Source organism: Rhinatrema bivittatum, chromosome 9, assembly GCF_901001135.1.
Source record: "Rhinatrema bivittatum chromosome 9, aRhiBiv1.1, whole genome shotgun sequence".
Taxonomy (NCBI): domain Eukaryota; kingdom Metazoa; phylum Chordata; class Amphibia; order Gymnophiona; family Rhinatrematidae; genus Rhinatrema; species Rhinatrema bivittatum.
This window is the reverse complement of record NC_042623.1, coordinates 32911291-32924671: the sequence shown is the minus strand read 5'-3', so window position 1 is coordinate 32924671 and position 13381 is coordinate 32911291. Positions and strand designations below refer to the sequence as shown.

Genomic DNA, 13381 nt, shown 5'->3' with positions numbered 1-13381 from the left:
CCATCAATGATGTCACCCATATGTGAGCACTAGCATCCTGCTTGTCCTGGGATAATGTTGATGCATTTAAGCCTCTGCATTTCTTGGGTGCTTCCTCCTCTAGTGGTTCTGCAGAGTGGCGTCTCCTTTTCTTTGATTAATGGTGCTATGTTTATTTGACCTAGAGGATTCGGCCTGTTCCAACGACACAGGAGATATTTTAGAAGAGCTAGTGCTCAACTCTACTCCCGGTGAGGCAGATGAGGTTGTGTTTTGGAGAGAGGCCCAACTGCTGCTTCTCTGAGATTTATAAAGTTCCTCTATTTTCCAGGCCTTGGGCCTTTGTGTTCACAGGGACATCCATCCACAATTACAGCAATTGACAGAAGAAATGCTGATGAAAAAATATTTTTTTATTTTTTGTTTTTTTGAGAAAGATAGCACTGAAAGATAGCACTGTTTGAAGGCTGCTGAGGTAACGAGTTAACTTTAAAAATAAATGTTTTTAAAATGTTTCAAAACAGAGAGAGAAAGGAGGTACACGTCTGTGCCAGTGCTTGGACGAAAACAGACTAAAGGGACTCGCAGGGCAATGTCCGAGTGGAAATTCCCACACATGCTCAGTAGAGCTAAAGTTCTACTAGCTATGACAGAGTGCCGTTGGATGTTGCCACCCACATGTTATGGCTAAAATTCAACCCTGCTTATCAAAGGAAAACAAGTTTCATTGTAACAAAGCATCATACCTCCTTGCTCTCAGCTGTCTTCTTAAGTAATGATATAGATCAGAGGTGACCCTTTTCATTCCTTAAGAGCCACAAACAGGTGTGGTTTTCAGAATATCTGCAAAGAATATGCATGAAGTATTGCTCACATTCATCTGATTATGTCCTGGTAAAGAGGGTGGAAGAGCACTGCCGCCAACATCTTAGGAACAGTCAGGTACTGCAAGTTCTCCTTTGGCCTTCAACTTAATTAGCATGTAACTGGACAAATCTGCCACAAAATCTTAAAAAATATATATATATATCTTCAGAAGGGGACCTGCTCTTTGCCTGTGGAGGAGAGGAGTCTGAGGGGTAGACAGATGAGTATTCCTCCTCAGAACCCAACTTCTCCGACCTGTAGGGGGAACTCCATGATTACTCAGTTGCTGCCTGGAGATGTCTGAGCAATGCTGACTCAAGTTCGACTCTTGGAGTCAAAGAATACAGAGGAACTGAAAAGGTTTCTCAGACTCAGTGTGCTCAGTACCACACCAGACTTTCACTACCAAAAGCCTGACATCAGCATCAAAGCACTCCATGCTGAAGAACAGGCAACAGATGGGGTGCTGGATACTCCAACAGGGGTGCAACTAGCTTATACCCTGTGGCAGACAACACTATTCGCCTTTGCAGTACTCCTCAAAGAAAAGACTGCAAATTCAAAAATTCTATGGGCTCAGCAGAAAGTCTAATGCAGTTAAGACTTTGACTGTATGATATGTAAACCTTCAGAGGCACAGCTGCTTTAGGGGTCAGAGAACAAGTTCCAGAATCCCCCTGTCAAAAGGAAATTAGTGCTGATGTTTCTTTGCCTTCGCTGAGACTTCAGCATCATATACTTTTGGTCCATGTTTGAGTATTCCAAATCCAATACTTGGCTCAAGTTCGGAAAGAAGTCTTTCATGTGTCTTAGGTCTATGCTTTGGCATGAGCGCTGAAGGCGTGTCTACTTTCACTGGCACCTCCATGCCAACAGTACAGCTCCTTGGTCCTTCTTCAGTGACTCTTGATGCCAATTTACTGGATCTGATCTTCAATTCTTCAGGATAAGACTGTAGACTCATTAAGTAAAACCTGATTGTCCTTGGTGATGACATTATGGCATCTGCTCAAACAGCAACAGTAAATGTTGTGATAGTCCATGAAGAACATCATCTGCCCACAGCTGGCAAAAAACTTGAAAGCAGTAGATTTCTTTGCAACTATTGTTCACAAAATCGATGAGGCAAAATCAAAGGAAGACACTTTTTGTAGAAGAGAAAGATGACCTGAGAAGTAAAAACTGACCAGGAGGCCTGAGGGGCCATAGCCTAATTTGGGCCCACTGCAGGAACCACCAAAAAAATAATTAAAATAGTCAAAAAAAATCCTAACTAGGGAACTAGAAGGAAAGGAAACAAAAAAGCCCAAGGTACACTAAAGGCAGCTGAAAAGCACTTCAGAAGTAAATTTTGCAGGGGATCACATATACCAACAAAAATAAACCAGTTTGACCATGCCAGAAAAACACAGACTGAAGACGCACTATAGGAGTACAGGAACTACCACAAATTCTTAGGGATGCTTTTCACAAATTATTAGAAAAGTCTGAAAACTTCTATTTGGCGACAATATAACCCACAAGTATGATGGACGATCCACTTAAATAACAGGTAAATCTTATTGTCTGAAGATGTGTCCCTAGGCCTCCAAAACGTTTAACAATCTAAGATGATGGGTCAATGTTAAGCTACATTAAGAAAGGCACAAAGTGCACAACAGGGAATTACAGGCAGAGACCATGGTGCCATTGTATAACCAAATAAGAAAACTGAGATGACAATCCATATGCAATGTCTTATTAGGTCTGATAGCTACTGACATCAGGTATAATATTTCTTTACAAGGCAGCATTTTAAAGTACCTTGTGTACCCAATTAAGTAAACAGAGCTCTTATCTCTCATGTCAGTAAGTGCACCTCAATGTCATTTACCATAACTCAATATACAATTTCTATTTGGATTAACCTCCACCATCAGATAGGCAACATGGTACACAAGTCCCTTCGGCCCCTCTCTCATCACAAATCAAAGCCTAGCATGCACACGTACTTGAAGCGGATCTTCTCCTCCATGTCCATGGGAGGCTCATGAGTGATGAGGTGAACCAGCTCCTCCATGCTGTCCTGCTGACAGATGAACTCCAACAGTCTGCGGTTCTGTGCCTTACACTCCTGTAAGATATCATCTTCATCCATCAACTCTCGCAGGGTCACATCCTCTTTGTCTAACAGCTTGTCCACATGTGAGGTTGTGTTCAAATCAAACTTCCAGAACATGATGATAGGACACACCTAACTACAAAAGATACGAGAGGTGTGAAAGAGGGAAAAAAGGAGAGAAAATTTAAAAGTTAGTGCTACTTCCAACTCATCTTTGTCAACTACTTGTCAATCTCTGCCAAACTTGCTGAAGTGTAACTGCAAACACCATAGGGCAGTCTCCAAATCTCACTCACCTATTTATTATGCCCCGACTACTGTGCAGCCCTACATCTCGTACTATAAACACAAACCTCAATATTCTCTAATGCAAAATACTTTTTTTTTTAATGTTTCATAGTTTCAGCTGCATGTTTTCTGTACCTTCACCTTACAGCTGATGTACAGCACCACATAAAACTATGATATTTATAGATAGAGCTGGAGAAATCCTGGCTGCCAGGTCACCATGGTTCCTAAAAATGATCTCATGACACCGAGGATTTGCTGCTGCTGCTTCATCTCTCCTACCTCTAATGCCCTTCCCCCCACTCCTCATCCCTCTGCAAAAGGAGAACCGAGCAACATATCTCCCTCCTATCAGTCACCATCTGCCATTATTGTTCAAAGCTTTAAAGTTTAAATATTGCATGCTCAACAGAACGGGGCAGGCACAACCGATCTAAGAGCATGCGCTGTTCAGAATGTAAAGCTTAAAACAAGATTAAAAGAAGCAATAGATGAAGGCAAGCAGAAAGAAAGCATGCTGCTCTGCTCTCTTTTTGCCAATCAGAGAAGTGGGCAAGTGCAAGGAGGGTCTAAGAAAAGGAGGTGGTCAAGAGCAGGGGGAAGTGTGTCCGGAGGCCGTATCTCCATCCTCTCTGACCCCACCAGCCCCAATATGCACTTTTATTTTCTAGGACTAGGTTTGCTCAGAGGCTAGCAAGATGAGTAACCACACATGTTGGAGACATTACCCAATGGTGCTGACATGTACAACATTCCTGGTAAGCTGTAGAAAAATCTAGAAGGCTTTTCAAGGCATGTATGGGATTTCCCGCTCAAAAGGTTGGGTAGACTTTCCAAGGGTTGTGAGTCTGCTCCAGGCAGAATGCAACAGCTCTTTGACAATCCAGACTGTACATGGCTTGGTCAACATTATGACCATGTGGCCTGGGGAAAAATGTTGGAAGGAGGATGGACTGGTTAAGATGGAAATCTTCTACTACCCTTGAGCAAGAACTTGGAATGGGCGTGCAACACCACTTTTTCTTTTTTTTTTTTATAATGAAACTTAAAGGGTGGATTAATCACTAGGGCAGGGTTTCCCTAGCTGTGGTTTGGACCCCAAAGGGGGTCATAGAACCTTCAACTGGGGTCCACAAGTGCCTCAAATGGCAGCAGTCTTCAATACCAGAAGCAGCAGCATTAATAATGGAAAGCTGTGCGGGGCCTGTGAGCAAGCACAAATTCTCAAGCCTTTCAGTAGCCCTCTCTGTGCATAAATTTCAGTGGTAACAGGATGCCCCATATGAGGAGGAACTGGGGCTGCTGCTGCTGCTGCTTGCACTGGCTCACAGGCCCAATGCTGACCTTCATTATTAATGCTACTGCCGCTTGGATATCACCATCAGAGTTGGGACCAGCCAAGATAGGAAGGAAGGGCTGAGTGTACATGGGACCATGAAAATTGCCATGGCTCCTCTCTCTGCAACTACCACTGAACCTACCCATGAGAAAAAGGTTGCCCCTATCATCAGTCGGCCTTCTCTTTACACCAGTTGTCATTCACCTTTGGCCAGGGGCCCAAAGGTGAATGATGTCGCTGGCTCTGGGCCCAGGGTGGGATGTTTAGAGAGAGGGCTGCTTGAAAGAAGGGATCAGATGCAGAAGGGTTTTGAAGATTGGATCGACTGGAGAGAGAATGGCTGTGGAGGTTGAGAGAGGGAGAATGAAAGACGATTGACTGGAAGACGTAAGAGAGGAGCTGGGAGGTGAAAGCTCGGCTGAGAGGATGTGAGAGAAGGGTTGGAGAGGAGTAGATGAGGTGGGGATGTGATAGAGAGGGAGTAGGAGATGAGCGAGTGAAGGGATGACAGGAACAGTTGGGAGAAGATCAGCTGGGGATGCAAAAAGGGCTGAAGGAGGAGGGCTGGGGAGGTGAGAGGAGCTGAGGAATGGAGGCTGCAGAAGGGAAGACGGTTAAGAGAGGAGGTCCTCTAAAGGGGGTAGAGGTTGAAAGTGTATCTGCTGGAGTGGGGTGAGGGTAGGAAGGCAGTGATTGCTGGAGAGGGATAGGAAAATTATGTTCTTACCTGATAATTTTCGTTCCTGTAGTACCTAGGATCAGTCCAGACTGCTGGGTTATGCCTCCCCTCCAGCAGATGGAGTCAGAGAGAAAACTGAAACACCCCCTAGATATACTGGGGCGCCACCTGCCATCCATCAGTATAAAGTATAACAAAGCAGAAGAAAACAATCCTCCGCCAATTTAGCCACTAAGAAACCCGGGCAACTGTCTAGATCAAAAAGTTAAACACATCTCTGCCAAAAAATTTGCAACATTAACAGAACTGCCCACAACAGGAACACCCCCTAACCCCGGAGAGAAAGAGGGGATAGATACCTACCGTGCTGAAACGTGGAAACAGAGCCGGCCAAGGAAGCGGACTCTCTGGACAGATAAGAACGGGCGGGCATCTGGACTGATCCTAGGTACTACAGGAACGAAAATTATCAGGTAAGAACATAATTTTCCTTTCCCTGTACGTACCAGGATCAGTCCAGACTGCTGGGATGTACCCAAGCCGCCTCAAGTAGGGTGGGACCCAGAGAGTCCCGCTCGGATGACACTGCCGCCAAAAACCTCGGCAGAGGGTCCCCGAACGTCAAGCCGATAATGCCGAGCGAAGGTATGCAAAGACTTCCAAGTGGCTGCACGACAAATCTCCTGGCTGGAAACAAAACGACTTTCCGCCCAGGAAGCCGCCTGAGCCCTTAGCGAATGCGCCTTGAGCCCGTCAGGGACAGGTTTACCACAGCCAATGTACGTGGAAGCGATGGCACTCTTAAGCCAACGAGCAATAGTCTTAGAGGCCTGTAGGCCCTTCCTGGGCCCCTGCCACAGAACAAACAAGTGATCCGACCTGCGAAACGCATTAGTGATCTCCAAATACCGCAGGAGCACACGTCGGACATCCAAACGCTTGAGATCATGTCCATGCGAAGACCTCAGGTCCGCCGTAGAGAAAGACGGCAACTCCACCGTCTGGTTGACATGAAAGTCGGACACCACCTTCGGTAAAAAAGAAGGAACCGTACGTAGAGACACACCAGCCTCTGAGATACGTAAGAACGGCTCTCTGCACGATAGAGCCTGCAACTCCGACACCCGCCGTGCAGATGCAATAGCCACGAGGAACACGGTTTTGAGCGTGAGATCCTTCAGCGAAGCCTGCTTGACAGGTTCAAAGGGGGCTTTGACAAGACCCTTGAGTACCAAATTCAAATTCCAAGAAGGACACGGAGCCCTGAACGGGGGACGCAAGTTCCGAACACCCCGCAAAAAACGAGCTATGTCCGGGTGAAGTGCAAGAGAGGACCCGCCTACTGTACCCCTCAAACACCCCAGAGCCGACACCTGAACCCTCAGAGAGCTAAACGCCAAGCCCTTCGCCAAGCCCGCTTGCAAAAATTGAAGAATATCTCCCACAGAGGCACGGCGCGGCGGAATCTTAGAAGCAGCGCACCAGACGTCAAACACCTTCCAAACTCTGGCATAGGCGAGCGTCGTGGAGGGCCTGCGCGCCCGCAAGAGGGTGGAAATGACAGATTCCGAGTATCCCTTTTTCCTTAAGCGCCGCCTCTCATAAGCCAAGCCGCTAGACAGAAGCGGTCCGCTTGATCGAAAAATACGGGTCCCTGCCGCAGCAGGTTCTGAAGGTGACCGAGCCGCAGGGGACCGTCCTGCGCGAGATTGACGAGGTCCGCGAACCACGGTCTTCTTGGCCACTCCGGTGCCACCAAAATCACCGGTCCGCGATGAGATTCTATGCGTCTTAGCACCTTCCCGATGAGAGGCCACGGCGGAAACACATAGAGGAGGATGCGCCGAGGCCACGGAAGCACTAGAGCATCCACTCCCTCCGAGCCGTAGTCGCGCCTCCGACTGAAGAATCGCGCTGCCTGCGCATTCTGTCGAGTCGCCATCCGATCCAGATGCGGTATTCCCCATCGACGAATGATGAGAGTCATGGCTTCGGCCGAGAGCTCCCACTCTCCCGGATCCAGGTATTGACGACTTAGATAGTCCGCTTGTACGTTGGCGACGCCCGCTATGTGGGTGGCCGCGATGCGAGACAGATGACGTTCCGCCCAGGACATTAACAGCGCCACTTCGACCGCGACCGGCCGACTTCTCGTCCCTGCACCAACGGAAGCAGACTGCGCAACGCCAGACGGACTGCTCTGGTCTCTAGACGGTTTATGGACCAAGAGGACTGAAGCGGCGTCCACATGCCTTGTACCGCTCGAGACTGACAGACCGCTCCCCAGCCTGTTAGACTGGCATCCGTCGTTACCACGATCCATAGGGGCGGCTCTAGGTCGACCCCCTGCAACAAATTGTCTGGGACTAACCACCAATCTAGACTGGAACGAGCCGGCTCCAACAGCGGTAATTGGACGCCGTAATCCTCCGATTTCTGGTCCCAGCGTGATAGCAGAGCACGCTGTAAAGGACGCATATGCGCAAAAGCCCACGGTACCATTTCTAGAGTAGACACCATATGACCAATGACTTGTAAATAATCCCAGGCCGTAGGCAACGGAAGAGCTAGCAAGTTTCGGACCTGGCCCATCAGGTTTTCCAGGCGCTGCTGAGTGAGGAATACCTTGCCCTCCAAGGTATCGAAACGCGCCCCCAAAAACTCCAGTTGCTGACTCGGGTTCAACTGGCTCTTCGCGAAGTTGACCACCCAACCTAGAGACTGAAGTTGTTGAACCACCGACTGGATCGCTCGTCGGCACTCCGCCTCCGACTTCGCCCGGATGAGCCAATCGTCCAAATAGGGATGCACCAGAACTCCTTGGCGTCGCAGATGAGCAGCAACCACTACCAGAACCTTGGTAAACACTCTCGGGGCCGTGGCGAGCCCAAACGGAAGGGCGCAAAACTGGTAATGTTCCCCCAAGACCTCGAAACGGAGGTACCTTTGGTGACGTTCCCTGATCCCGATATGGAGATACGCCTCGGCTAGATCCAAAGAAGCCAAAAATTCTCCCTTGTGGACGGCCGCAATGACAGACCGCAGCGTCTCCATCCGAAACCGGGGAACCCGCAAGACCTTGTTCACCCTTTTTAAATCCAAAATCGGGCAAAACGTACCTTCTTTCTTTGGGACCAGAAAGTAAATGGAATACCGCCCTGTTCGAGTCTCCTCTGGAGGCACCGGCATAATCGCTCCGAGCGACCGCAACCTTTGCACGGTGTGAGCGATAACCTGCCTCTTCTCCTGAGGCCCGCAGGGAGAAACCATAAAAAGATCCCGGAGGGGCCGAGCAAACTCCAACTCGTAACCGTAACGAACAACGTCGAGGACCCACTGATCCGACGTGACTTTGACCCATTCCTCCCAAAACTGGGACAACCGGCCTCCGATGCAAGGGAGGGAGGAACGGGCCTGCGTACCTTCATTGCGAAGGCTTGTTGGTGGACGGGTTCTGCGAGAATCCCGGACGCCTACCTCGAAAGGACGGAGACCATGACTGGGACCTAGGGCCCTGCTGTTTCTGCGGGAAGGAAGCTCCCCTTCCCATACGAAACCGGCGTTGGCCTCGGAAACGGGACCGCACATTCCCAAAGGAACGAAAGGAGCGGGGCTTATCCTCCGGCAACTTATAAACCTTGTTGTCTCCCAGGTCCTTAATGAGTTGATCTAATTCATCTCCAAATAGCAATTTGCCCTTGAAGGGAAAAGAGGCAAGGCGTGACTCAGACGAGGCATCCGCCGACCACCATCTAAGCCAGAGCAACCGCCTTGCCGCGACCGCCGATGACATCGTGCGGGCCGAGGTTCTCAACAAATCATACAAGGCATCCGCTGTGTAGGCAACCGCCGCCTCCACACAGTTAGCCTGCTCAGCCTCAGCTGGCGGAAGCTCCTGCGTAGTAAGCAACTGTTGTACCCAGCGGAGGGTAGCCCGCTGAACCATACTGCTACAGGCCGCCGCCCGGACTCCCAAGGCCGCTATTTCAAACATGCGCTTCAGGAGCACCTCCAACTTACGATCTTGGAGATCTTTCAAGGCTATCCCCCCGGTAACGGGTATGGTGGTATGCTTGACTACGGCAGTCACCGCAGAATCCACGGAAGGGACCTTAAGGATATCCAAAGACGCAGCAGGCAGGGGATACAACTTATTCATAGCCCTGCTGACCCTCAGGGATGCTTCTGGCACCTCCCATTCTTTGGATATGAGTTGCAAAACCTTGGCATGTAAGGGAAAAGTCTGCGGGGGGGCCCGTAGACCTGCCATAGCTATGTCCCCTGTAGAAGTGTCAGTGTCCTGCTGCGGGGCTGGGATCTCCAACTCCTTCAAAACATGAAGGATCAAAAAATTAAGTTCGTCCTTACCAAACAGACGCAGGATCTCTGGGTCATCGCCCTCAAGCATACCCAGACCATCAGTGACATCTGTCCCTGTGTCTTCATGAGATCCTGTGCCATCCGGAGATCCAAGTGGGGGATCCTGATCCCCGGAATCCCCTTTTTCCACCAGGGAACACAGTCGGGACGCCTCCGAATCCCCCTTCTTGCCCCGAGGACCCGAACGGCCCCGTTCCGGCGAGACCCTAGGGACCTTAGTGGGAGGGGGTTCATCCGGCTCCCAACCTGCCTCTGCGTCTAAAAAAGCTTGGTGCATCAGTAAAACAAATTTTGACGAAAAAGGCACTTTTCTTTTTGAACCCCCCGAAGGCTGATCCCGAGGGGGAGGGGGCCGAGGGGCCTCCCCCTTCGATCCACTGCGCGGGCTGACAGCCGGAGGAGAAATAGCCGAAAAATCATCCTCCTCCGAAGCTGAATCAACAGGCTGCCGCGTGTACAAAATGGCCGCCGGCTCCCTAACAGTGGGGGGCGGGGCCGCAGAACGCGCGGCAGCCAGGCTCCCCACACGCTCCGAAGAGGACCGCGAAACGGGACTGCGGGCTGCGCTCGGCCCCCGGGAGGGTCCCTCGCCCCCTGGACTGCAATGGGAGCAGAGACCCTCCCTGGAGAGTCGCGCCCCCGCCTTGCCGCAGGCCGCGCAGGCCGAAGATCGAGGCATCCGGCGACCGGAAGGTAAGTAGTTGACTGAACCCAGCCACTGCGCGCCAAAATATCGCAAACAGAAAAACGCTGGGTGAAGAAACTTCACCCCCTCCGGAGTCCCTGGTCAGCGCGCGGCAGGCTAGGGCTAGACCAGATCCCAGCCTGTCCCCAACAGGACTTACGGGTCTTGTACAAGAATTAAAATTAAAATCTTTTTTTTTTTTTTGAAAGAAAGTAGCCCTCGTCAGGCACAAAACCTGGAAACAAACAGACAACGATGGGGGAGGGTGACCGGACCACCGGTAACTTTCCCCCCGACCAAAGGGACACAAACCCGGGAAAAGAAAAGGAGAGCCAAGGCTCTCACAGCCTGCCTTTATGCACCAAAGCACACGCTGCGCTGAAAACAGGGACAGAAAGAAAACAGAAACAGACGCTGTCACACGAAAACTTAGTTATCTAACTTTCTAAATTTTTTTTTTTTTTTTTTTTTTTTTTAAACTAGGCAGAATTAACAAATTGATCTAGACAGTAAACTTAAGAAATCAATAAATGACACCTGAGACAATTTTGTCAGGATCTAGACAGGACTGCAGGTTATGTCTCTCAATCTGCTGGAGTCAGAGAAAATACAGACGGATGGCAGGTGGCGCCCCAGTATATCTAGGGGGTGTTTCAGTTTTCTCTCTGACTCCATCTGCTGGAGGGGAGGCATAACCCAGCAGTCTGGACTGATCCTGGTACGTACAGGGAATGCCAGCCCCCAACCCCCAAATGTGTTTTGGTCATCCTCCGAGATCATGTGACTATTCAAATGCTAAATGGGGTCACACTGGCTAAACATTTAGGGAGCCCTGGAGCTCACCGACTCTGCATGCAGAAATGACTATCACCAAAAATATGACTTTTCAGGTCATCTCCTTGAGCTTGCAAGAGTTTGAAAAACTTCTTTGAGCTACTAATCAGCTGGGTAAGTACCACATAAGGTCCCATGACAAAGCAGATGGTTTGATGGGAGGCTTCAGCTGAAACAAGCCCTACACAAATCTGACAACCGAAGGTGTACAGAAAGTGTTTCCTTCTACACAGTGCTATTAGCACTAACTGCACTGAGACAAAAACCAATTCTCTTAGGATACAAGTTGGACTCGAAAAGATGCAGAAGGTAATTAAACAGTTTGTGTGTGGGGCAAGAGCACTAATCTAGGGACTTGCCTACACACCGGATGACTAACATCCTCTATTTAAATCCATAAGACTTTCTGGTGGATTCCTTTCTAAAAGCCAGAAGAATCTAACACTCTGCCTCAGAGAATCCTAAGGAACTAATTAATTCCTCCTCAAAACGCAGGCTGTGAGGGCCAGAGATCCGAGGTTTTGTAAATGGAAGTGTGATATACCCAATACATAATGAAGCAACGTGTCGCTTCTGCATGATCGGACCTGATGAATATTCATATTCATTCTCTCTCTCTCATATATATCTATATATATGTCACACCATGTGCAAGTTGGCTTGCTACTTCTGTAGTAAGTTATGATCTGGCTTTTTTTCCCCCAGTTCTTTTTCTTTGTGGTGAAGTATAAAATATTTCAGTAAGCCATTTTTTCAACACTTGAATATTTCTGGAGTCGGGAGAGACAGGAGTAGTTTTGATTGACATCTTCATTTAGCGCTTCTCACCTTACAATTTCAATATAGCCACTTATTTTTCACATCTCTCTGTCTGTCCACACACACACAAAAAAGGGGAAAGTTTCGGTGAGCTGGGCAGGTAAAAAGCACCCATATAAATTCAAGTGAATTTTCAAAGAGAAATGTATTTCTCTCTTTTTTTTACCACTATCTGCTCTTTAATTTTGTGGCCCATGTCCCTCTCTCCTAGCTTTTTCTTTCCCCATGACGCTGTAACCACTGGCACTTCCTCTCCTCAACTCGGGTTCTGCTAAACAGCTGCCCCTACCTTACCCTCTCTCTGGCTTTGTTTCTACCAGCGGCAGCCGCCAGGACGTTGGCTCTCTGGACCGTCAGAGGCAGCTGCCGCAATTCCTGCCTCCCAGCCTTACGTCTGTGAGAATGCGTACCCGCACCTCTCTCTCAGATACAGATGGATGGAGAGATCCTGAACTATTTGTAAGTGTAATACCCACACACATATATACACGGCAATTTACAAGAGCAAAAAGCATTACAAAACTAAGGAAGATGGCCGGACCTTCTGTAGAAATCTGGCTGGTTTCAATGAAGAAATCTTCTCCTCGGACGCGCACACATTTGGGGTAAGGATTGCAGAGTACACGCAGCTTGTAAAACTTTTTCATTCAAAGCAAGTGGGTTCCTTCACTTCCTTTACTGAAAGACTGCATATGTAAAACAAAGAAAAAGAAAAAGGCAGGTTAACAAACGCCATGAACAATAAAATATTATCGACTGCCTGTTAAATGTTAAGATTTCTGCCCATCGATCCCATGGTAACATTGCCTAACCAACCTGACATCCCAAAACAACAGCCCATGTTAGGAAGATACCAAGCAGACATAGGAACCATCAGCTGAAAGCAAGTTGCATCATACCCTTAGTGTCTTCTTTCAAAGTAACGGGACCAGGAGGTCAAAAGCACTCTAATGGGGATAGCACTTCACCAAAAGTAGTCTTATTTTCCATAACAAAAAGGTCAGTACTACAAGGAATTTTTGCATCAAATTTCCATTAAAATTGTACTATTTCCAAAGTCTATTAAAACAGACCCTATCCAAGTTTCATAAAATCAATTTTCTATCTATCTATATAAATATGTATACACCAGGGCAGGGATGGCAAACTGCAGTCCGCGAGGGCCGCAAACAGGCCAGGTTTTCAGGATATCCACAATGAGCACACCTGAGGAAGATTTGCATCCAATGGAGGCAGTGCATGCAGATCTTTCTCATGCATATTCATTGCGGATATCCTGAAAACCTGGCCTGTTTGCGGCCCTCGAGGACTGGAGCTCGCCACCCCTGCACCCCTGCTCGCTAACCCTGCCAGTGAGACCTCTTCTTATGTTCCTGCCAACATGGAAAATGCAAGGAACGGCAAGGTGGA

General features: G+C 48.6%; 1 protein-coding gene across 5 annotated transcripts in view; it reads right to left on the bottom strand.

Moving 5' to 3' along the window:
- Positions 1-13381, bottom strand: part of PPP6R2 (protein phosphatase 6 regulatory subunit 2) — a 399948-nt gene that overhangs the window by 256298 nt on the left and 130269 nt on the right. For all 5 annotated transcript variants that reach the window (XM_029615590.1, XM_029615589.1, XM_029615591.1 and 2 more), the window contains exons 2-3: positions 12513-12657; positions 2838-3083 (exon numbers count right to left, since the gene is read on the bottom strand). In XM_029615590.1, coding sequence (XP_029471450.1) covers positions 2838-3064 — 227 coding nt within the window. In that variant the 5' untranslated portion in view covers positions 3065-3083; positions 12513-12657. The remainder of the gene's footprint in view (positions 1-2837; positions 3084-12512; positions 12658-13381) is intronic.